Source organism: Mus pahari, chromosome 2, assembly GCF_900095145.1.
Source record: "Mus pahari chromosome 2, PAHARI_EIJ_v1.1, whole genome shotgun sequence".
NCBI lineage: Eukaryota > Metazoa > Chordata > Mammalia > Rodentia > Muridae > Mus > Mus pahari.
In genome coordinates, this window is record NC_034591.1 from 53299967 (window position 1) to 53326816 (window position 26850).

Sequence of the window (26850 nt, forward strand, 5' to 3'; positions counted from 1 at the left end):
GCAACAATATGAACTAACCAGTACCCCCAGAGCTCGTGTCTCTAGCTGCATATGTAACAGAAGATGGCGTATTCAGCCATCATTGGGAAGAGAGGCCCCTTGGTCTTGCAAACTTTATATGCCCCATAGAGGGGAATGCCAGGGCCAAGAAGTGGGAGTGAGTGGGCATGGGAGCAGGGCAGGGGGAGGGTATAGGGGACATTCGGGATAGCATTTGAAATGTAAATGAAGAAAATGTCTAATAAAATAAAAAAAAATAATCTCTTCTCCCACTTAAGAATGCTGTAGTTCTCCCATGAGTGTAGACTAAAGAGAGCACACATGTTCAGTGAACTTTGTGTTGCTGTGATAAAATACCTGAGAGAAGTAGTTTATTGGGGGAAAGATCTATTTTGACCATAGTTACAGAGGTTTCTCAGTCCCAAAATAACACTACTGTCTGGAGAACAAGCATTCCAAACACAGGTCTGTTGGAGATATTTGATACTCAAACTAATGAAAAGACTAGAATTTGGCCTGCATATTGACTAACAGTCTCAAAGGAGAGCTATATTTCTAGAACTTATTTATAAGCTTGTCTGTGTGTGCAGGATAATCTGATAAGCAGGGATATGTTCTTATCCTTTTGAAGTCAGAATTCTGCTAGTTAAAGAACATGTCAGCTCACACATTGGTTTCAGAATCAAATGACTTTCCTAGCTTAAACCTAGTTGCTCGTTATTAATTGCAGAAAACGAGCCTTGTCTTTTGAAGAGTAAATAAAATGAAGAGGACCAACATATGTCTTAGCTCTCTACCTTATTTAGAATCATAACAGAGGAACTCAAAACTATGTTATTGGAGCCTAGTGTGGTGGTGCACATCTATTACCCTAGTATGTGGAAGCAGGGAGATCAGTTCAAGGCCATCTTCAGCTCTATACCAAGTGCCAAGTTCAAAGATAAGACTTTGACCCTGCCTCAGAAAGCACCCTTCTAGAAAAGGGGCACTAGAAACAATTAGGAAGAAAATGATTTGGAAGTTTAGGAAAGAAAAGCTAAATAAATGAATAAAATGAGTGAGGAATTGTGGGACATGCCTGTAATCCAAGCACTCAGGAGACAGGGCAGGGAGATTACTGCCAAGTGAGCTCTGCCTGATCTACACAGTTTACGCCAGCCACCTAGCAGTACTTAACAAGACACTATTTTAAAAACAGAAAGAAAGAAGTAAATGATTATAATATTGCAGATAAATGAATTAATAATAATGGCAGAACCTGAGGTCTATGGCTAAAGTACATATAAGTATACCTAGATGCGGAAATTATGTGTATTATAAAAGAATAACCTGTAACCTGTAAAGTGCTTACCTTACAAGCACGAAAGACAGGTTTCAGTCCCCAGAAACAACATGAAAATGTTGGGCAATCCAGTTCTGCAGGGAAGGAACCAGAAGGAGCCCTGGGGCTCACTCACCAAGCAGTCTAGCTTAACCAGTGAACTCCTAGCCAATGAGAGACCCCATGGTACTCAAGGTTCCTGAAGAAGACAGCCAAGGTCATCCTCCAGCTTCCATACTGCACACACATATAAACACATGCATAAAAAAATATTGCTGAGAAATTTCCATTTAGAATAATTAGAATCACTCTTTCTTAATAAAAGTTGAAGGTAATAGTACAAGAGATACCTGATCCAGTGAAGATCCCTAGCATATTTCAGAGACTAAGAAGCTTTGTAAATAACCAGACCGCTTAACAGTTATAAAATGCCTACAGTGCCCAAAGCCTGGGAATAGAGGAAGATAAGCAAGTGTTCCAAGGGCCTGGATAAAAAGTATGGATAGTGATACAGAGATTATAATGACAGGGGTAGAGCGAGCTGCATTAGAGTCTAACTTGGAGCTGTGAAGAGTTGACAGTTTAAAATCTACGGTCAGTGCTTGGCTCAGTGGTAGCATGTAACATAGGCATTTGAAGACAGGAAGGAAGTTAGATAGAGGGACTACCATCTCCATCCACACTGACTCTGTAAGCTCACACACCTTGTCATCATTCCTATTTTTATTTTTTCTAACCTGTTCAGCCTGATAACACTATCAAAGGATCTCAGAATTATTTACAAGGCCTAATAACATATTACTCTCAGAGCTAGGAAGATATAATTGCCACAATTTTCTAAATAGGAAAACTGAAGATTGGAAATTAAGTAATTTGATCTCAGGTGAGAGCAGAGATCATTATGTAGCGACTGTCATCTCTGTACACATAAGAATAGGATTCAGAAATAATTACTCTACCAAAATTTGATCTGCTAAAATGTTCCCAGTGAGAAGTCTCCTGAGATCGTTTTTCAGTGTCTTTTTCTAGCCTCTATAATATTTGAATTTACGGCGTTAACCTTTCTTTTCCTGCCATGATAACTATCTCTCCTTTTTCAGTTTATCACTTTCTTGACAGCTGATAGCAGCCTAAGCTAATATTGTAACAAGTTTAGATAATATTGCAGATGTACAAGGTCATCCTCATATGAATCAATTAAAGAAGTCACAGTAAGTTGCCATTGAAAGTGTAGCAGCTGCATCCTTGAAAACAGATGCTCTTCTGGGTGTGAATGAGTCCAATTTCAACTAATTTTTAAGACCTAAACAGATTTCAGTCTGGTTAATGTTGGGCTGTGGAGCCACTTGAGACATCCTAATGCTCTCGACTGATTGCTTCTCCATGACAGTTAGTGTGCTGGCTTTCCTTGAGAGATGCAGAGTATTTGACATGCCAAGGATTTTATGTCAACAGAAAAAAAGGGACCCAAATCTCTGTTGTAGCAAGGTGGACTGACTAGTTCTAAAAAGAAAAGGCTACAAGAACCAACACTGCTTGCAAGGGAAGTTCATGAGCTGTAGGAATTAACTAGAACTGCAGTAAGCTTTATGTCTGTAAGATTCCTGAACAGCCCAGAAAACCAGCTATAACAAGCAACTTCCTCATCCCCACTCTCGTCCCATATTGTACCCAGAAAACTGAGAGAGAGAGAGAGAGAGAGAGAGAGAGAGAGAGAGAGAGAGAGAGAGAGAGAGAAGTGAATGGTGAGCTGTTCTTTCTTTTCCCAATCTTTACAGTTAATTATTATGTGCATTATTTGTTGTGTTGTGCTAGTCAATTAAAATCACTAGTTCAATTTAACTAAAAGGGCATTATTGACTTATATAAAGCCTCCGGTTATTCTGACCGATTATGGAAAATATATGATTCTTGCCCTAAAGGAGTTAGTGATCTGGTTGAGAGACAAGCTAATAATAAACAATCAGTTTATTAACAGTCACATGAATGGGATTTGATAACTACTCAACTAGAGTTGGATGGAGAAAAAAAACATAGACAAATCACTCGCTCTGCCCTGGGATGTGTGAGTAATTACTTAAAAAGTATAAAACCCCACAGGTATTGAATGGTAGGACCTCATGATAGAATTGAGAGATTTGCTTTAAAGTGTGGAGGTCAAAAAGTAAGATTTAGGGAAGGGATGAATTACAGAAGAGAAAATGGTACACATTTGAGAAGATCTGGAATGTTTTTAGAGATAAATCATAGAGATTGGTGGTACAGCTTAGTGGTGGCGTCTGTGCCTGGCATGAACAGCTCTGTGACGCCCAGAAAAGACAGCAGGCTTGGGAAGCCTGGCTACAAAGCCCATGCTTGGACCCCTTAGCACTGGAAAGTGCTGTGATGAAAATGTTGTAATGAACCATACTTATGACTCAGGCAATTAGCTCTATCTACCTTGTGTTTTGTTAGATTTGAAAGGTCAAGCAAGAAGCAGAGACATCAGTTGCAGGATACATAGATGAGAGAAGTCTAAACCAAAGAAGTAGTGCTTGTGGAAAAAAGAGAAAATAAATATTAGAAATATAAATGCTAACTAGTGTAAGCAAAAATTGGTCTTTAATGAAAAAGACAAAGTCAAAGATAATATAGCTTAGATTTCACTGGTAAGAAGGTAATTTAAACAAATTTTACAAGGAACAATACTATGTTTAGTTTTGAGATACCTGTGGGATGTACAAGGACAGGAAGGTTTTTATAAAGAGTTAATGAGATGAAGTTTTAAAGCCACAAATGTATGAATTCATAAACAATAGAAGAGGTGTCAGAAATGTCTTAGCTCATCCACACTCCATGGAACTAAGGGAGACTGGTTGAGCAAAATGGTACTAGCTAGCGGTTATAAGAAGGCTGGAGGAAGAAGATGCAGAGTTGGGAATGCCAGAAAGGATGAAGAGCGTTCAGGTGATAAAGTGCTATCAGCCAAAGCAGATGGAAATGGCCAGTGGTGCTCTGTGTTACAGAGACCTTATATGGCGTTATCATCAGAAGCCGTCCTGTGGGTTTGGACATTCAAATTTTATAGATAGATATCAGAATAATTTTTAATAATGTAGTGAAAGTAGAAATCTGATTGTGGTACACTATGGCGTTAGTAGGACTCAGGACTGTAGAGAAAGCAATTGTTGAGGGCTCTCTCAAACACTTCGCAAGAATCTGGGATCTTATGAGGGAAAGTAATAACGGCTAGAGGAGGGTAACCTGAGTGTGGAGGTTACTAAGAGAGGGTAGCTGGCTGGCAAAGAATGGAGAAGTGGTATGGAAGCATTTTAATTAAAAAATATATACACTATATTTTGATCATCTTTTCCCTCATCTTTTCTCCATCTCCTCCCAGATCGTCCTCACGTCCCTACCCACCCAGCATTCTGTCCTCTCTCTGAGTGCTCCAAAGTTGCTCACTCTTCTGAGCATTGTCAGAGTGGATGTCTGTGTTAGTCCCCATTTACAGGGAAGAGAGGCTTCTCTACTGAAGGCTGAGCGAGGCACTGGTCTATAGGGAGAGCAATGTGTCACTAGGAATCATGCATTTATTTACTTATCTATCTATCTATTTATCTATCTATCTATCTATCTATCTATCTATCTATCATCTATCTATCATCTATCTATCTATCATCTATCTATCATCTATCTATCTATCTATCTATCTATCTATCTATCTATCTATCCTTGCAGAATGATAGTGTTAGGTTTTCCTCCATGCCCTTAGTCCCCATTTACAGGGAAGAGAGGCTTCTCTACTGAAGGCTGAGCAAGGCACTGGTCTATAGGGAGAGCAATGTGTCACTAGGAGTCATGCATTTATTTACTTATCTATCTATCTATCATCTATCTATCTATCTATCTATCTATCTATCTATCATCTATCTATCTATCTATCTATCATCTATCTATCTATCTATGTATCATCTATCTATCTATCTATCTATCTATCTATCTATCTATCTATCTATCCTTGCAGAATGATAGTGTTATGTTTTCCTCCATGCCCAGGACCTATCGTCTCAGGGTCTTGGCCATGTTAGCAGTGTCGAGTATGGATGCACCAATGCAGTGGGCCTTAAATCCAGTCAAAAAGTGGTTGATTGCTGCCATATGCCTATGTTGCTATTGTACCAGTCCATCTTGCAGCCAGTTCACTGGTGTGGGTTGCAGGGTTTGTGGCTGGGTGATACTGATGATTTACCTTTCTTCTCCAGCAGCACACAGGGTTCCTCTCAGCACCATGAACGCTAGTCTTTAGGGGGTGCAGCTTCTAATTTAATTTTAATTTGTGACTCCACTTCTCAATATGCCCTTACCATCAGCTTGTGGAAAACTTTTTTGAGATTAGACTCAAAAACTTCCTTTTGGCAATGATCTGCTCTTCGGTTTCTGTTTTTCTGTCAGTGAGTTATAAAACTAGCCTGGGGCTAAGGAGAGCTTTAAGGCAGTTAGAACAAAGAAGAGGAGTCATGAGAATTGCACCTTGTGGTGAAAGGGTGACTCAAGGTCTCAGCTCTGTGGTCCATGCTGAGGGTCTTCAAAGGGGAAAGTGAAGCAATTCCAGAGTTGAGGCTGAGTGTCAGGTGTATGGCAAACCAGCAAGCATAGGAGAGGGCCAAAGAAGTGAAGCTTGTGACTGGCCGTGACTCCAGACCTCACTTACCACTGAGCTATTACCCTTTCCGTTCTGGGGCTTTGAGAGGGCCTTTGTTTTCCTGAGAAAGCAGGAAGTCTGAAGTCAGCAGTGCTGGGACTGGCTGATAGTTAAACAGTAAGACCAGCACCTACCTGAATTTTTTTTCTTGAGTAGAACATTTATTATAGGTAAACGGGAGCATAGCCAGACAGAGGGACATCTTGGAGGGTCCTGAATGGACATGACCTGAGCCACATCAAGAGAGGGAGCACGTAGAGATAGATCAAGAGGCCAGGAGAATAAATGAGAAATACAAAAGACCAAGTAACCAAAAAGGTTGGATTAAGTGTAGAAGGACAGCTGGGAGAAGGGATGCCCAGCCCTTGGGATAGAAGGCAGGGTATGCCAGAAACACCCTGTAATAGGTAGGGAGTAGGGATGCTGGCAGCACCTGGCAACCAGGTCTGTTTTGTTTGTCAATTAGGCATCTCCTCAGGGTTTGAAACCCAACAGTAGGGAGGACTGAGATTGAAATGATTTATGTCTAAGGTTGTTTTAAAAGTTTGAAACAGGCTTTCTGGTCCCGTATTCTTCAGGGACTAGACACATGTATTAGAACACACCAAGAACTACTCCCACCTTTCTCTCGGGTTGTGCATTTCCAGACAGGAAAAATTACATTCCTATTAGGCACAGCTACATCAGTTTCTCCATATATGTGTTGATTTAAAAGAAATTTTCTTTCTAGAAGTAAGTTTTCCTCATCCAGAATGCTGAATACCTTGGTCTGTGTTCACCCGAAAGTGGCCAGGCTGGACTTTTGCTGATTGTCTAAATTTCATTCCCTGACTACTACTCCTAATGCCAACTAAGGCCAAATTAGGAAAGTTCTCACCTTCCTTCCTCTTCATCCCTTCTGTTCTTGGCCACACCACTACAAAGTTAGTCAGTGCATTCAATGCTTACACAGCTACCTGATTCTTGACCTTTACTTCCCGTATCAGGAAAAGCAGGAGGAGGGGGAGAAAGGAGTGGGACCAGCATCAGGCTGCTTCTTTTACCACAAAAATCAGCAGTCTCTGAGGGGCTCCACGGGACTCTGCCTGAAGATTTACCAGACTGGGTTTCTGCAAGCCCAGGGCTGCAGATGGTGAACATTTCATGTGGTCATTAGACTGAAGATTAGAGATGAGACTGTCCTGTCTATTGTCTCTGCAAAAGAAAAGCTATTTCTGTTTGAGAGTACAAGGTTCGTCTTCCTCCTGTTAGACCAACGGATTTGATAGAGAGAGCTCCAGTTACCTCAGCATCAGAGTAAGCTAGGAATCTTAAAAGATCCATACTTACATATGTAGTGGTCACATTATGAATGACCAGATGTCAACCTTTCCCATGGTTAGAACAGCTGCTCAGAGTGCATGTCTTAAAGAGGTGACCAGTTACTAACATTTTCAAAGTTCAGTACACATGGGGCTGTGGCAGAATGAAGAGCAGCCTCTGCGACAGATACATAATCACTTAGTCTCCCGAAGGGTATGTGCAGAGGTGGGTGGGTAGGGGTGGGGGTAGGGGTATATGTGTGTGTTATGTAGGTGTGAGATGGGTGAGTGAGTAAATATGGTATGTATAGGTATGGGGTGTGGTGTGAGGTGTGGGTGTCCAATAAGCTCATTTCCTGATGATAAACAGAATCTATCAACACTGTCACTTGACATTTAAGAGCCAGTTAATTCTTCTATGCTGTCTTTGCCACGCTCAGCATTTCTTTGATCAATGTATGCCTTCTTACTTAAGAAAGCTTCCTAAACTTCAGGAAGCCGTCAGGAATGTACAAGCCAGCATTTCAGGGGAGCTCTAGGCATAAGTTATCATGTTACTTTAATATCACATCGTAGATTTGCTATAACTTACAGTCAGACAGAATGCACAGCTTTCCATTGCTCCACACTGCTCCCGCTGTGGCCACTGCAAGCTGCACTTGGCAGCTGAACCTGCCCTTTGCCCAGTCCATTTTGGGTTTTAGTTTTGTTGTATTCATTTTTTGTTGTTGTTTTTCATATTTTGTGTGTGGTCAGTTTTCACATAGTGAAATTATTTATTTGTATAATAAAAATGGAGAATTTCTAGCTTTTTAATGGATACTACCCAAAATATTTTTGATAGTATTTGGTCAGTTATAATATTTTGGAGCTTAAGACTATGAGTGCAGTGTCGGAATAATCTCTGTCTCTTCCCATTGATGAATACAGATAGTTCTATGGAACAGACTTTGTGTCACGAAGGAAAGGAATTCAGAGTCTTAAAAGCCCTAAAGTGCTTTGAAATATTATAATAATGTTACTTAAAGTTGCTTTCATCTAGCCTGCCACATGAAACATTATGAAGGCAATGATGTTGCCTTGCCATAAAACAACATGAATAATATTATCATTTGAGAGGAAATGCAGTGTTTTATGTCCACTCTCCAGCAGAGCGAGTTAGTGAACAGCGAGGATAGTGCAGGGATTATTAGAATTTTAAATCTGCATCACTACAGTCTACTCCTCCTTCCAGGTCAGTTCCCTTGAGTAATGTTTGTGCCTTGCCGCAGTGCCTTGCTTGTTTGTGCCTGTGCCGCAGTGTTTTAATCTTAGAGTCTGGTTCTCAAAGGAACTTTAGCCTTAAAGGTTACTTACATGCCTGGATCATGCTTCTGGCCCTCTCTTGGGCTTGGTAATCTAGGAAAAGAATAATCACAATACATACTACTTGGGCCATGTTGACTCCTGCCCTATAAAGTGAGTTAGTGAAGTCTCAGTGGGTCCTATGCTGGGCTCCAAGCCTATACAGCCCTTTCTGCAAAGGACCCATGTACTCCAGCCGAGAAAAGCCTTCTCTCCCAAAGTGGCAAAACATATAGATGACTAGAAATGGAACTTTCAGATAGATGGGATTATTTCTGGATGCAATTATTAAGATATAAGTTGGACAAATAAAAGACTAGAGGAGAGCAATGGTTGTTTATGTTTCTGATTTATATGAATACTGAGAAAGCTTTATGTGCTAAAGTTTTAGTTTTCTTATGTCAACTCATATACCATTATGTGACACAATTGTTCCTATTTTACACAAGATACTAAGGCAGAGATATTTGAAGAAATTCGCTCTTGCAACATGCTAGAGACAGGATGCAAGTACAGCAATTGAGAATCACAAGAGCTAAAAAGAAAAAAGTTTTGACTAGTATGACCAAATTATTGTTGATGATCTCCAAGAAACCATGAGAAGCTTAAATAAACAAAACTCCTACTCAGCTGTTCAGTTCAGTATTTTCCTAAGGAATCTATTTAAATGTTTTAATATTTCATTTATTATCCATGTACACACACACACACACACACACACACACAAACTTGTTTGGATAAAATCCACTCTCCATCTCTTCCCTCATCCCCACTACCATTACCCATCATACAACTTCATGTACACTCTCCTTTCTTTTTAAGTGTTTTAATACCCTTAGTCTATTTAGTACTGCCTATATGTGCTAGGTGTAGGACCATCTACTGAAGGATGAGTACTACTCAGAGCCCACACACCCTAAGAAAACTGACTTTCCCTCTCCTGAACAGCCATCAGATGCCAGCAGCTATTTAGATACAGGTAGAGCCTCATGACTGCCTCCCCCATCTATTTTAGAGTTTGGCTGACTTCAACCTGTGCAAGTCTTGTGCATATAGTTCTAGCCACTTTGAGATCGTGTGCGCAGCTATGCTGCTTTGTCCAGCAAACATTGTTCCGCTGCAGAAAACAAATCCCTCTAACTCTTAAATCCCTCCATATCCTCCTCCTCAATGATCTTCAAACCTTTATAGGAAAGGATATGATATAGCTGTCCCATTTAGACACAGCATGGGCAGTTGTTGACTTTGTGTTTCCAGAGTTAGTGGTGTCTCAGCAGATCCTGTAGGCTTCAAGTCCAGGAATCCTTCTTCCAAAAGACCCAAGCCCTCTGTCAGAGAGAAGAGTTTTCAGACAGAGAAGCAAAAACATAGTGACATTTAGAACTGAGCACTCCACATACTCAGCATATTGGCAAGTTGTGGTTCTTTGTATTAATCACCATCTACTGTAAAAGGAAGCTTCTCTATTTTGGGTTGATCAGGGAATCAGTATGTGGGTATAAAGATTAAAACTTAAAGACATTTATTACTATGTTGATTTAGCAGAATAATAGTAGTAGGCTTATGACTTGGCCAGTCATAAATTTTTGGCCCAGTTGATGGTACTAGAAATGAGGACCATCTCATAGGATGGGCTTTAAGTCTAAGCAGAAAGTAAATTGGTTACTCCCCTGGTATTCCTACCATTATTATACTGTTGTATATGTCTTTGCCAGACCAGTCATTTTTATGTTTTGGGCGGATAAACCAAACAGCAGACCATGCCAAGGTGATTCCATGTGAGAAAGGTTTATTAAGCAGGGATGGGGTGGGGCGGCGAAGCGAGTAGAAGAGCAGAGAAGAGGAGAAAGAGAAAGAGAAGAGAAGAAGAGGGGGGAAGAGGGAAGAGAAGAGCTAGGAGGGGTGAAGAGAGGAGAAGAGAGCGAGGAGGGGGTGATCCCCTAATTTATACGGAGAATGACATCACACCAATGAGGGTGGGGACTGAGCCAGGTGAGTTGTGGGATTGAGGGTCGTTGTCCTGGCAACGCAGGTCTAGTGTCACATGGTTGGACCAGGCCTTGGAGTGTCCTGGTTCTAACAGTCATCATTATAGCTTGCAAGGTTCACTGGGTGAGACTGTTGATGACATTTCTTGTCTCATAGCATCCATAGTGTCTTGCAGCACTATGAATCCTAGCCAGTAGGGAAGACCCAGAGCATTATTAGCTTGATTTTTTTTCCATGTCCTATAATTTAGATATGCAGTGTCTTCAGCAGTAGGGTCTTATGATCAAGCTCTAGAGGGTAACCAATGACAATAGCCTTGGCAATGTGTATGAAATCCTATTGACCAGCAAATCACAAAGAGGTAAACAATACCTGGTGCTAGGCTTCTTATGTTAATAGCCTATAGTGTCTTGCCACGGGCTGGACTCAGTCGGTCCCTCAACCCTCAGGAGAAATCAGGGTCCCAGTACTCAGGTGGGCAAGGAGTTGGCGAGTGATGAACAGACATGAACACAAGAGTGTTGGATCTGAATGTAATTTCTCAAAGCGAGCATCAGACTTATATTACAGAAGAAAACAAGGAAGTTAGGTGACACATCAGCCAAGGTACATTGAAGTTATCTGATGCATAATGACTCTTTACACAAAGCAGAGAAATGCATACATAAAAACTAGCAGGAACCAGGCAGTGACTACAACTGAGATAAAAAGCAGCGCTATCTAAAGTCAGCTATTCTAGGAGCCAGGTGAGAATTTCACACCCTAGTCACAATTCTAGTCTATTGTATAACCTACCACCAGGGGTGTTCCACTCTTGCTAACCTTTTAATGAATAATGCAATACTCTAGTTCCTCCTTAAACTATAACCCTCCTTCTTCCTAAACCATTGTAAATTCCTGCATATGGGAGTGACTCAGCTGTTATTCTAAGTTTACTTTGTAGAACTTGCCCTGAGATTTCTACTCTTACCCAGTAAACTGCAATGCCTGATTTCTTTTACTATCTCTTTCAACACTGTAGGCATTTTGTCTGAATAAGTCAAATCATTCCTTGGGGGCACCTATAATAAAACAATACTGAAAGAAAGCATTCTAAGCCCTTCACCAACTATCTCAAGGACATATCTGGATCACATCCATGTTATGGGATGACAAAGACTCTCCAGGAGACCAGTTTCTGTGAAACTTTGTGCCTCAAGACTGAGGCCAAGCTTTTGGACTTGTCATGCAGACTCCACTGGAGTGGGTGTGGCAGTGTCTGTAGGAAGCACTGTCCCCTCATTATAGGTTAACTACATTTAAGTGTGTGTGTGTAAGCTTCTATATTAGTAGGTTTCCATATTATGTTTTCAGAGGACCTAAGTGTTATCCTTCCCCTATACACCATTCTCTACCCTCGTCTTCTACCCTAGCCCCTCCTGTTCCATGACTCTCCTTCCTACCTTTGTATCACTCACATTCTATCCCCCCTTTCTTTGAAATCCCCTAATATCCTCTTGTTAGTTTCCCAACTTCTGTTCATTCTTCAATGTAAACATGCATACCTAAAGATTCAAAGCTAACACCTACATATGAGAAGGAGCATGTGGAATTTGTCTTTCTGGATCTGAGTTTCCTCATTCAGAGTGATTATTTCCAACTCCATTAATTTGCCTGTATATTCCATAATTTCATTTTCTTTGTGGCTGAATAATATTCCATGTAATTCAGCCCATTTTAATTATCTACTCATACATTTAATAGACATTAGATTGTTTCTATTTACTGGATTTTGCAAATACACCAGCAGAGACTATAAATGCACAAATATCTTCATAGTAAGATATGAAGTCCTTTGGAAAGTTAGAGAAAGTAGCTATACCATTATCCTAAAATGCCCTGTTAGGGCCTGGCACTGCTCTTAAGTTACATGTGAATTAAATGTGACCCACAACACCCCCCAGATGGTAGGCCTCGGTACAAGTGTCACAGCCTCTAGAACAACCCAAGGGCTCACTTCTTATAGATTGGTTAGTCTGCAGTATTTATTCTGAGACTTACATTTCAGGGGTGATCTAGAACAGATGGAATACACCTACATATGAGAAGGAGTGTGTGGAATTTGTCTTTCTAGATCTGATTTTAAATTATGAAACAATTTAGTCCAATCATTTGAAGTGATTAAAGAATGGGGAAATTTCTCCTGGAAAGGGAAAGACTTCAGAGAAGTCAATAGAGGTATCCTCAGTACTTAGTTCTTACATGCCTGAGAATGACTGCAGAGCTGAATAGAATTGGTGCCAGTAAAATTATTGAAGTTATTGAAGACAGATGCAGGGTTTTTGTCAGCTCAGGTATTTCAGATGTGTAATCAGCTGGCTCAGAGCTGCTAATTTTCCCTTTGCAAGCATTGCTGTGTGTGTGCAGCCAGAAGCCAAAGAGCAACTTAAAACATCTACAGGATACACACGCTACACGTTCAGGCCACAGGCTCTGAAGCTGCTTCTGTTTCAGGAGATTGACTGAAGCAAGGAACTGACTAAGGAAGAACAGGACAGGACTGGTGAGCAGCCTCAGTGTTGAGTGGCACTTTCTGTGCAGGCATAACAACCTCAGTTTGATCCCCAAAACTCATAATAAAAGAAGAGAATGAGGTGTGGGATGTGGAGCAGTCAGAGAGTGGATGGGGAGGGGTGGGAAATGGAATATGTAGTGATAAAAATGAATTACAAATAAAATTAAATTAAAAAGTTGTTAAAGGAAGGAAGGAGAGAGAAAGAGAAGGGAAGGAGGGAGGGAGGGAGGGAGGGAGGAAGGAAAGAAGGAAGGAAGGAAGGAAGGAAGGAAGGAAGGAAGGAAGGAAGGAAGGAAGGAAGGAAGGGAATGAACCCTCCAAAGTTTATCTCTGACCACCACACACACTGTAGCACACAGAAACATGCATTCATACTCACACATAGCAACACACTAAGAAGAATAAGAAGAAGTAAAATAAATAAAAGAAGTAGAAACAAGTGTCTAGTGTACCTTAGACTTCTAATGCTGCCCAAGTAGTAAGAACAGCAAGATGACTAGATACTCTACACTCCAAGAAACCTGTAGGTATCTGATGAGGTGATTGTTTTTTGCCTTCTCTTCCTCCAGTGCTTTCCCCTGCTCAAGAAAGCCACGTGAACATGGACCTTCCCCCAGTGTCTGACCAGATCATGCAGACACTGAGTGAGCTTGCCAAGTCCTTCCAGGACATGGCAGACCGCTGCTTGCTCGTCTTGCATCTGGAAGTGAGGTAGGCCAACTAAGCACAGAAAATTATGGTGTCATGGCCCTCTGTGATGTAATTCACATGTTGTCTGAAGGGAGGAATCAAGTGCCAGCATAATTTTAGTTTTTGCTATTGATAATTGTCCTGTTCTTATCCTGAGCATGATGCTTAACAGCATTCTGTGTTCTTAAACGATGTGAGCATATGCTGGACTGTGAGTGAGGTGACTCAAGGGTGTGTGGCCTGTGATGCAACCTGGATTTGCGCTTGCACACCAACCATGTGGGTGATCTGAGGGCCAGCTAACAGGTCATTTTTACAAAGCTTCAGTTTCCTCCTAAAATAAGAATAGGAGTTCCTACCTCAGGTGTTATGAAGGAAAGCTTGAGTAATTTGTACCATTTCTGCCATGTATTAAGTCAAAAGTGTTGACTTTATCATCATTGATATTTTTGAAAGTTAGAAAGAAGTTATATCTAAGAACCACAAAGCCCCTCTTCAACAGACTTAAAACCCAATTGAGGAGATTAAAGGAAAGAATGATCTACAGAAGGGTTTTAAGTATGCCTTATTCCTTCTGTTGTAGCAGGAGGACACTCCATGCAGATGCACATCTTCAGCTGTCCACTTGTTTGCTAAGCATTTTAACAGGTGTCTTCTCTGTACCAGGCTGTGCTCTAAACACTGGGACACAGCTATGAGCAAAATCTGCAGGTCCCGGTGCCTCTAATGATGCAGCCAGCCACTCACAGATAAGGCAGCAAAGATACTTTCAGATAGTCATAGCCAGAGCAATAACTAACAATGAGAGGCCAGCAATGGCTCAGAGGGTTAAGCCACCTGTCTCCAAGTCTGCTGACCTGAATGTAACCCTCAGGCCACATGACGAGAGGAAAGGACTGGCTCTCAATTGTCCTCTGGCCTCCACACTTGCTCACACAGTTAGCTCATGGGGTGCTCACACAAATCAATTAAATAAGTAAATAATTTTATAGCATGGACTGCAAATGCAAGCCACATAGCTCATGTAAATTTGCTTGTACAGGGTAAGCATCCTTAATTGAAAATTCAGACCTGAAACTGTTCTCTGGACTTAAAAGCATTTTATGTGCCCAGCCAATAAATCTGTGCATATAGATCCCCAGTATTTTCAGTAAGGGATTCACAAACAATAGCTACATTTGAAAATGTAGAAGGAAGGAGACAAAATGAAGTATATTTTGTTTAGCCATATGTGTGTGTGTGTGTGTGTGTGTGTGTATGGATTGTGTTGACACAAGGTTAACACAGAAACAGTGAGTTACTTTTCATTTTCTGTGGTAAGCCTTGGCATCTTCACATTTTATACTTAGAGTGCATCATGGTGAGGACATTCCACATGCTCAGTAGCTACATGTGGCAAGGTACACTGGAAAATACAGTATATACAAGTTAACTAGGAAGTGAGTTGTTTAGACAGGACATGTAGCAAAGTGACAATAGCCATCCAAACAAAAACCTAGACAAAGTTTCATGGAGGAGCCGTGCTCAGAAATGTCCTAATACACAGTTAGTCCAGGCAAGTTGGAGGCACTGAGCCTGACACACCTGCATCCAGATGAATGGGGCAGGTGGAGGGCAGGTAGAATAACATAAAGGATAATCTGGGGCCTAATTGTAAGCAGTAATATATCTGATATGCTGGAGATCTTCAAGACCAAGAGAACGAACGGCTCCAAGGGTGTTCTGAGTGTATTAGGAAGCCATTGGAGAGGCTTCTCCAATATAGGAGGGGTCCTAGTAATTAATATTTTTAAAGGGCTGTTCTGGATGTTGTATTGAAATGGGACTACAGAAAAAATAGGGTTACCAGTTGAGGCCTGTTAGGAGCATCAAAGTGACAAGGTGGAAATAGGAAAGTAGGACTTGGAACATATGCTAAAAGTAGAAATCACAGAACTTATGGACAGATTGGCTTGGGTTCAGGAATGGGTAGCAATGAGAAAAAAAAGACTCACAGAAACCAACCAGTTCAGAGCAATTTGTGGATATAAAAAACATGAACGCCAGTAGGCAGATAACAAAGAGGATAAGACAGGAGCATTACATGTTTGAGGGCAGCCTGGACTGTAACTCTGTGGCCACATCCCCCTGTGAGCGCCTGATATCATCAACTGAAGCAGGACAGCCTGAAGGGGTAGAAAGGTCGGGGACAGATTAGAGGTTCCAGAATAGGAGAACGCAAGGGGTTCACTCTAAGGAGCTTATCTGACACTTCAGCAGCAGTTCAAACCACTACATCACTGGATATACACCTCTGAGACCCCAGGACCAGAAAGCCTGCTGTGACCTGGTAGTACATTTTCTTCTGTGGTTTTTGGAACAATATTAAAGTTGATTAAATATTTTCTCTAATTTGAAGTTTCTCTATCATCTATGTTTTAAAAGTATAAACACAAGTTTGGTTTACAGTTAAGAGAAATATATTTAGACTCAGTTAAAACTTGGATGGCTTTGAGGCATGTTAATATCACTTCCTTATATGCCACTTGCTTTTGGCATTCTTTGCCTTCCCCACAATGATCTACTTCTCTGTCGCTTGTTAGCACCCTGAGAGTGGAACAAAAGAAGTAGCCTGCAGGCTTAGAAATCTGTTGTGCTCAGCATTATTCCTGAGTTTATTCCTTATATTAACTTGTCTTGAAATAAAGCATCTCACTATGTATTTTCTGATTTGTTTTACGATAATTTTTAGATTTGTTTTCTATTTATTTTCAAGCCGATAATGAAATGAAGCAGGCATTTTCTATGAATAGATAAATTCAGTGGACAGAGAAGAAAGAAAAAAAGAAAAACACCCAGTAATATTCTGAGACGACTGTTACCCTGGGTTGCAAAGCAAAACAAGAGAACAGCAAATTAATTACTCTCCCAGCTCCTGGGATTTTATGCTATTGATTGTGCAGTCTCAGGACATGTTCTACATTCAGAATCACCGACTTGTGTGTAACTAATTCCAGACAGGATGTTCTCAGCACGTCTGAGTAAGATCTTTGAAATCCTTAACCTCTGTCCTGTCCCTTTTATTGTTTGTGCTTCTTACCAGTACTGTTCTTACAATGCCAAACGTGTCTCATCAACTCGATAAGCAATCACACAATTGTAATATTCAATTCCATGCCTCCTTCAGTATTAATTTAAAAATGGGAAAGGATCATTTCAGCCTCAGATTTAATGCTCTAGATACAGAATTATTTTTCCTTTGCTCTGAGAATACTAAACATAGTTTTTATAAATTTTTTTATTTCTTGTTATAACCCGGTTCCAACATTCCATTTGTTTTCTATGAATCTTTCTCCATTCTGTCCTTATTCTTGCTGTGTGTGGATCACAGAAATAACCAACTTCTCCACATATGGCTGAGGCGATAAATGCCAACACTCCCTCTATCCTATAATATTGTCAGTGGGGGGAGGGGAGCACTGGTGAAGATAAAAATAAACAGAACAGATATTGTGCTAATCATCATTGTGTGAACCAAGAGTGCAGGGCTGGAGAGGAGACTGCTCACGCCTCAGGTGTGTCTTGTTCATTATTATAAATGGCCCCGTAATTGAACCAGTCATGATATCTGTATGATTTCTTCATAAAAATAAGCTCTTCCGATTTTCATAAACAAGACTGTATTCTTGAAAGGAAATGAATTGTTTTATGAATTGCAGTTTTACATGATAGTCCACTTTTAAGTCAGCCAGATGCACCTGCAAGTACGGAGGGTGTATTAATCACTTCTCTGTTGCTGCGATAAAATGTCATGACCAAAAGCAACTTACGAAAGAAAGAGTTCATTTTAGCTTACAGTTCTAGTCAATCATGGCAGATAAGGCATGGCAGCAGGAACAAGAAGCAGAGAGACCACATTTTATCAACACACATGAAGCAGAGAAAAGAAATTAGGGGAGAGGCTATACACTGTCAAGGCCCACTTCAGTAGCTGACTTCCTCCAGCAGGGCTCCACCCCTTAAAGGTTCTATAACCTCTCCAAATAGCACCACTAACTTGGAACCATGTATTCAAATACATGAGCCTGTGTAAGACATTGTTCATTCAGACCACCACATAGAGTAGGTGACCAACCTCATCCTTATTCTGATACTTAAGTAATACTTATTTTATCCCCATCCTATTGTGAAAGAGAACTATAATTGAGGCCCTGACCAGAACTGGCATGATGAAAAGTGATACTCTCTCAAGCACTTTCAGCCATGAAAACACGGCAGTAAGAACCAAATTAAAAGTGAAAGCCATGTGAAATATATTAATGGGTTATGCCAGCAAAAGCCCAGAACAACTTCAAATGCCAAACTTTATCTTATTCCCCCAAATAGCTTTATATCCATAGCTTATATAAGTCTTTAGTACTGTTTAAGTTCAAAGCAAAAGAGAAAAAAATAGTTCTCAAGTCTTACAGGTTCTGTGTTAAAGAACCCATCCAAAGAACTTTGACATTTTCCCCATGTCACTGTAGATCACGTTTAACCACCAAGCAGTGTCTTTCTACAATTTGAGGCAGAAAGCAGATGACAACACCCCTCAAGAGATGAAAGGCATGGTAAGACCATTCCAAGTTGTTGAGAGCTTTTTTTCATATTTGAACTTTAGAAAAAGAAAATTAAGTTGCCATTTGAGTCCACAGTGCCAAGAATGTCACCTTTATCAGCTGATTTCCCTTACCATCAGGAGGGCTCTAAGTGGGTTCAACAGCAACTGCCTGTCACCGTTGGGATCCTAAGTGTTCACTTTCTGAAAATCAACCATCCTGCTGTGCAATCAGCAGTGTTTGCAGAAAACCTTAATGCCAAAGTCGGGTGAAGGTCAGCAACAGCACACCAGAACCCAGAGAAAAATAAAACTTTATTTGAATTTGATATTCACTGGTGACATTTTTTTTTTTCTGATCATTTGGGAAAAGGAAGATAGCACTTTAAGCAGTGGTCTCTCCTCTCTGCCCTTGGCTGTAGATTATCATCAAAAAGGTTCACCTGCAGTGTGTCAAAATCTTCTAACCCAACTCTGATTTGTCTCTGAGTCCTACCAGCAGGCTACTCCTTCTTTGTGCCAAAGCTAGTCTTTGATCTTATCATTGTACTGCTTAAAGTTCTCTTGGGATGGAGAAACACAGCACAGAGGACCCAGGTTCAGTTCCCAGCACCTATATCAGGCAACGACAAATTCTTCACATCTGCTTCAGGCACGAGCATTCATGTGCACATGGAGACACACACATCATTTTTTTAATTTTTAATTAATCTGTAAAGTTCTCTTAAGGATCCCTATATATTCTGGCATAAAATCCCCAGGACTTGGTCTCTACAGTTTAGGATGACATTCTACAGCCCATGTCCCTAACCTCATGTCACTCCCCTCTCATGTGATCTACATGGAACAAAACTCTCACTTTTGCTCAGAGCCATTGTCCCATATTCAAATCCATGCCTTTTAGCACACACTTCCTATCAAGTGTGGCTATGCTGCTAAAACTTTAAGCCTAGTTTAAAGATACGTGAGTATAGATGCTTATATTTCAACTAATGCCACTTCCTTTTAATTTCTGCAAGGTAGAGATTAATTGCACTAATCAAGATTCCTACTCCCCAGTGGGTCACTTTTCATTAATTACATCAGGAAGATCACATTGGAAAGGGGCTATGACCTGAGCCGTTTGTTGCATCTTGATCAAAACTATTCTTTTTGCCAATTAACTCAGGAATGTCAGATTGGGCTTTTTGTTGGTGACATTACTTATTAATTAGCAGCTGTGAGGATAATCTGAAATCAATGAAATTTAACTATAGTCATTTATATTTGTATTTCCTCATATGGAACTTTCTAAGGATATTGCTTGAGACTGGACAGATTGCTCTGTGGAAAGACCACTTGTATATGCATAGCAACCTGAGTTTGATTCCCTCGAACCCATGGAACATAAAATGTCAGATGTGGCTATGAGTACCTAACCCCAGCATTGGGGGGAACAGGTAAAGATAGGTTGATCCTTGAATCTTGCTGCCTGGTCAGGAGAGCCAAAACAGCTTCCAGTTCACAACATGAAAAAAGTCTAACATTGTTACTGTTTAGAAAAATGGTGTTGGTGGAGGGGAACTACTATGAGATACTATAATGCACCTACATGACCAAAATCAAATACTTTTTAACTGGCACACAGTGCTGGCTAAGATACAGAATAACTAGAATGATGTGAGGAGAACAAAACAATAAAGCTCATTAACACATAGTTCATTTCTTCCAAAACTCCAGTTCCCTTAGCCTCTGACTCAGCAAAGCCTACTTGTAAGAAATTAGTCAAGAGCAATGAAAATTTATATTTACATAAAGCTAGGAGGAGCTTAAAGGGGAAATTTAATTCTTTCAGCTCACAATTTGAAGGGATACAGCCCATCAAGACAGGAAGGTGAGGTGGCAAGAGCATGAGGAGGCTAATCACCCTGCATCTACAGCCAGGAAACATAGTGAGAGGGACAATGAGTGGGGGACCTGGTGGCTTCCTTCTTTTTCCCCTCTTTATTCAGCCTGGATTACCAGTACATGGAATGGTACCACACATATTCTTTCCTTCTCACTAAACATCTCTGAAAATACCCTCAAAGTTGTACCTAGAGGTGTATATCCTGGGTGATTCCAAATCCAGACACATTGAAGACGAAGAACTGTAGTTATGGATGGCTGTGAGCCAGCATGTAGATGCTGGAAACTGAGCCCAGGTCTTCTGTGGGAGCTGTAAGTGCTCTCAGCCACTGAGCTTTCTCTTCAGACTATTCTTTTAGGCATTCTTATTATTCTGCCCCATTGAGCTGTGGCATCTTTAATGCTGCAAACTGTGTTACAGTTCCAGGTGCTGGCATAGTTCCTCGAAAATTTATACATGTTCAGTAAGTGACTCATTCGCATAATAAGCTGGCAACGATTAATGTAAAACTAGTGATAGTTGTCAGTTCTTACTGTGTGCTTCCTTCACATCAGACTCCATATGATATGCTTTGCATGGGCCCTTTGAGGCAGAAGTTACTATTATGCTAATTTCAGGGGAAACTGAGACATAGAAAGATTCCACTGTCTTGCCTAAAGTCACACAGCTAGTAAGTATCAAAGTTGGGAAACAAGACCATCAAGGATGGAAATTCAGCCTCTCAGCGTCTTCATAACAACATCTCTGAAAAGATGCCCCTATCTCCCTCTTCACTGTGCATACAATCTCGCCATTGAAAAGAAGTTCAGAAGTTGTTTATTTCTTACCAAGAGTATATGTATTAAATGAGCAAACCTCACAGACACCTACTTGCTTCAGATCATTCAGCTGTATAACTGAGATGGCATCTTGGTTAAGAAAAGACCAATGGGAGGCATAGGTAAAAAGACTGTGGCTGCTTCAAATATTTCGGCGCTCTTCCCCGGGCAGATCCGTGACCTCATGGGGAAATTTTATATTAATTACTCTTCCCATTCCTCTCTCTTTCAGAGTTCATTGTTTCCACTATCTCATCCCTCTGGCAAAGGAGGGGAACTATGCCATCGTTGCCAATGTGGAGAGTATGGATTATGACCCTCTAGTGGTCAAGCTCAACAAAGACATCAGTGCCATGGAAGAGGCCATGAGCGCCAGCCTCCAGCAACATAAGTTCCAGTACATCTTTGAAGGTCAGAGCTTACCTCTGTGTCTAGGAGCCTGAGAGGGAGAAAGAGAGGGTAAAGGTGTTCATGAGTATCTGTATTAGAAATGGTTACTAATATGTGTCAGGAAAAGTGGTTTGCTAGTGTGTTTGGATTAGAACTGCTGCACCTAGCTTTCTGTATGGGTAGATAGATGCTGACTGCCACTTGCTCCTGGCTGATAGGGAGATTTTTTTATTAGATAATGCTGATGTCTGTCCTCTACCTGCCACAGAGACTTGGGAACATGTGCAGAGTGGACCACAAATTAACTTGAGAGGAGCTTGTTTAAAGAAAGAAAAGAAGGAGAGAAAAAGAAAAGCTTCCTACCTACACAGACAGGGAGTAAGGAACCTTGAAAAGCCTTTGTCTGGTTGCCTAGCCCCCAGCAGGGAGGTTTCTCGGACAGAGTGCATTGCTCGCTGAAGTGATCAGACCCCTTGCTCTGCCGTAACGTATGGCAGCTGCTTCAGTGCCCTCTATCAGTAGCCTCCATCAACAGTGCTGTGGGAGGCAGTAGTACCTAGAGATATTTGCCTTCAAACTTTTAAAAAGTATGGTGCCAGCCAAATAGTTCTTCATGTTGAATTCTACCACAAACCTTTTCTCTATAATCCAGTACCTAGAATAACCAAGCTATCAAGAGAAAGGTTTATTTTCCCATTTATGATCAAGGGTATCCACTGCTTTTAGGTGAAGTGCGAGAGGTAAGGGGTCCAGACCGCAGAGACCAGGAGAGAATTAATGGCAGAGCTGCTGACCTTGTGGCCAGAGTGTGAATAAAGAGACCAGTATCTCACAGTGCTCCCCACTAGGCCTCAGTCCTAAAGATCTCACTCCTCCCAGTAATATCCACAAGAACCAGACCCGTAACAGACATCCTCTGGTAAAATTATATCATATGCCCTTTTGATTGTTTCTCAAAGCATGGGCCTAGATATTAGAAGTTGTCAGAGTCTTCACATAGAACAGGACATTGTCTAAAGATTGTGACAAGCTGCAGATGATGAGATGTTGGTGCATGGCCACTGCTAGCTTTATGAGCACACTGTACAACAGCAGCTTTGCAACCTTTGCCCCAAAAGAGGTGAAATCCTCTTCTATGATGAAAGTTTTAAAATGGAGCTCTGAGGATGGAACGTTTTACGAAGGAGATTCTACCCCAAAGGGCAAATAATTATGACATGTGCCATTGGCTAGCCTTGAGACACTGGACTGGATATTGCCTTTACACTTGTCTGCAGCTTCCAGCCTCTGTGTCCCTCAGAGCCTCTGCCACTGTTCTCTTAGCCCACAGAGCTTTCTCTTTGTTCCTAATGTGGCTTTTCCAAGCCCTGCACCTCCGCAATGGTCTGATCCATGTGCTTGAATTTACTTAATGATATTTTAATTTATTAATATTTTATACCTTAAAAATGAGACACCCCCATCACTATACCATATTATCATTTATCATGCCATATTATACCATAGCAGGATATGCTGTAACCTAAAAATATTTTTCTACCTTAAATTTCACGTTCATATTGTATCTCTTTTTCTTTGAGCCCAAATCTCTTTCCCCACTGTAAACAGCATAAATAAGCGCATAGCGGTGCTTAGTTAATCCACTCTAAACTTCCCAGCTGCGTGTGCATTTCTCTCCACCTGCCAGATGTTGTGGATTCACAAATAAAACACATACACACACACACACACACAAAAAAAAAACAACCTTATTTTTAATATGCCTTAAACAGCGCAATGGCTGGACATTTTCAAACCTCCCTGCAGCTAGCACACTCTCCCCTTCAATATTCCTAAATTAAAAATCTATATTCCATCTCTGCTACCCCTGACCCAACTGAGAAAGTGGCCCCTGGGGCCATTCCACACCAATTCTTACATAGTGTCTGGTTTCTCTCCTGCAGCTCTCGGGCTTGCTTGTCCTGCTTCCCCATCATGGTACTTCTAAAACCTTCTCCCCATGGTTCCTTGCCCTGGAACTCTCAAGTCCCACTTCTGTCTCCCTGTCCAGCCATTGGCCAATGACAACTTTATTTACCAATGAGAACCAACTGAGGGCAGGAGCCATCAATGTCTCACATGCAGATGTGTAAATTCTTGGGTGATTTTGAGACCCAAATTAACACAAATTTCGTTAGAACCAATCCCCAACACAAGCCTGTGGTCTTGAAGGGATGTTGATTGAGAATAGCTAAAGCAAGAGAGAGAGTGCCTTGGCCAAGGAGAAACCCATAGTGAAGCCAAGTGCCCTTCTCTTTGCCTTCCTTTTTCTTCTGATCATTTTCCTTGGCCTGTTTCAGGAAGCTGTCTCTGCTCTTAGAGCGCTTGATGGGCTCAATCCACACATTAAATCTCTTGGCATGAATCCTGCCCTTAACTTCTTTGTTTGCAGTAATGCGTGTGGCATACTTGGAGATTGCAGACATGTAGGCATTGCCATGGAACACTTATGGGGCATTCCTTGTACAGTGTCCATTCCCTTGATATCTACAGTATCACCATGCTTGCATATCTGCATGTATGCGGCCAAACGAACAACTTCATGTTTCCTAAAAGGCCTGGAGAACATATAACAAGTGTCCCAACTCTTCCCTTTCTGTTTGTTATTTTGGCAAGTTATTGGAAGATGGCTAATACATGGACAGCTAAATATTAGCATTATTATTCATAATGCTTCACCTAGGAATGACTTTATTTTACATATGTAGGCTTTCAATCATGTTCAGAGCAAAATGTGTACCCTCCTGTGTTTCGTGTGTAGAAGAGAACAAATCACTGTGTGTGCATGTGTTCTTTTCTTTTCTCCAAATACCTGCATATACAGTAGGACTTGCTTTGCATGTTTATAGCTTATATCACCCTGGCTTATTCTTGAAGCCCTGTGGATGGTGGCTTTCGGTGAGTATAGCAGTACTGAGTTGTGAAGATACCAAATTTGACATACTATATTAAAATTTCCCATTTGCAACTTCTAAATCTGTGTAGAAGTATTCTAAAGCTATTGCAAGATTAGCTATTGCAAATGGGACACATGTTTTCTTGAGTTATTTAAACCTGTGGAAGATGAAAAGAGTTATCCTCTGTGTTAGTTTAAGCCAGATGCCATTAATGTATCTTTTCTTCCCTCCTTACTACTCTGCTGACCCCTCAGGTCTGGGACACCTCATCTCCTGTATCCTCATTAATGGGGCCCAGTACTTCCGGCGCATCAGTGAGTCTGGCATCAAGAAAATGTGTAGGAACATTTTCGTTCTTCAGCAGAATTTGACCAACATCACCATGTCACGGGAGGCAGACTTGGACTTTGCGAGGTATGAATGAATATTGAGCTAGATTTCTTATCCAAAAGCTCATTGCCTATAATGAGCTTATCTTTGCAAAACAAAACAAAACAAGAAAACTTATCTTTAAAAAAGAGAGAGAGAGATCTCAAACTCTCAGGATCCATGTAGATGTCATGTGAGTGGGTTTGGTGACCCCCTGTGATACCGGCCTTGGGAAGAAGAGACTAAGACTCCCAGACCAAGGCCTGAGCTTTACTAGGATACCTGCCTCCATGAGTAAGGTAGAGGACAGATGGTGGAGGGTTGCCATCAATCTCAGGCCTCTACATGTGAGCACACACATGCAAACAAGCACACTCACATGCATTCCTGTCACACACACATACATGAAGAAAGAAGAAAGGGAGGCAGTATTCTTAAGTGACAAAACCAGCAACTCTATACAACCCTCTTCAAAGGTTCAGATCCCTCAGGAAGGTAGTTTTCCCACTGTCTAAGATATTTATTGTTTTGTTCTTTTTTGTTTTACATTTATTTATTTCGTGGCAGGGGTAGGAAGGAGCAAGGCGAGGGAGTGCGTACTGGAGAGTGTGTGTGGAGATAGATCAGAGGACAACTTATGGTTCTCTCCTTCTACCATGAAGGTCCTGGTGACAAGTATCTTTACCCGCTGAGCTGTCTCACTGGCCTCAAACTCAAGTTCCTCACTCTATAAACCATCAGTGATTTTCCTCTGAGTAAAGGAGTACTATTTGCAGCAGTTCACAAGATGCTAAGATAAGCTAGTAGGTACTGAGTTAGCCAAGAGACAGTGAGTGCCGCATGGTCTACCTCGGGCTCTCATTACATGTGCTGCATGCATTTGAGTTTTTCAAGCATACATATGCATATGATTTCCCCTCTTACAAAGTTGAAGCTATGTTAATGAAACTTAAAATATATTCATTGAATTCTGCCATACAGTAATAATCTTTGAAAACATGTTTTTTTTTTCCAAATACTCATTAATACTTCTAGAAAATTTCACTTTCAATAAGTGAATAAATTAATGGTATAGATTAACAGAAATGTATTTTCTAATCACTTTGGATGTCAGTGGTTTGCATTTTGTTTCTCTCATGGTAAGCAAGCACTGAGCTTACCTTTACATGTGCCTGTGTGGACACTGTTTCTGCGTTGACCCAGTTAAAACCTGTCCAATTTTCTTCCCACTGAGAGCAGAGTCGTTGCCCTTTTTCTCCTCAAGGTTGCTCATCACAATTCTTAATGTTCCTTAATGTTTCCTTCTAAGGCACTTTTTCAAATGGTAGGGTTAATTTTATTTTACACCATTTGGTTTCCACATTGTATAATAAATAATCCAACCCTTGGCGCTTTATTGACAGTTCAAACTGTTTTGTAGAATGTGAATTGCAGTATATAGCGACTCCTCCCGCCCTTCCCAGATGCTCTGTTACTTACAGTTAGAAGAACTGGACCTTGAACTTCATTTCCAAATGCCTTTTTAACTAGAAAAACACTTGTTTTTAGTCCAGAATGTTCTTGTTTAGTACTTCTGTTTCTTTACAGAAACAGCCTTTACATTCCTCTAGAAGTTTGGGAAAAATTGAAATAGTTTTTGAATATTTAAGAGAATGACACAGAACCATGTAACTTTGACTATGATAAAGACACTTGTGCTGGGGTCTTTGCTTGGAAAGTGGCCTGCATGTATTCCTTTTTAACTTTTCTAATCTAGTGGGTCGCTACCCACTTGCTTCTCTGCCACTCTCTCTTCTATATTTTTTACTGTTTGCAGAAAAGTGGTGTGTGTGTATGTTCATTAAATTCCATGTTTTATGATAAATTTGGTGGAAAGCCTTTCTTGTTCAGATTAGGGAAACCAGGTGTGACTGAATGCTGCATTTATTTGGCTGCTCTTATGGGAAATGATCTCATTATTGAATTAGTCTATCCATAATAACATTGACAA

The 26850-nt window shown here is 40.8% G+C and overlaps 1 protein-coding gene across 1 annotated transcript in view; it reads left to right on the forward strand.

The window, feature by feature from the left end:
* The window catches only part of Exoc4 (exocyst complex component 4), a 711882-nt gene that overhangs the window by 633359 nt on the left and 51673 nt on the right, over positions 1–26850 (forward strand). The window contains exons 15-17 of the mRNA XM_021189789.2: positions 13763–13904; positions 21398–21576; positions 24746–24905. Coding sequence (XP_021045448.1) covers positions 13763–13904; positions 21398–21576; positions 24746–24905 — 481 coding nt within the window. The remainder of the gene's footprint in view (positions 1–13762; positions 13905–21397; positions 21577–24745; positions 24906–26850) is intronic.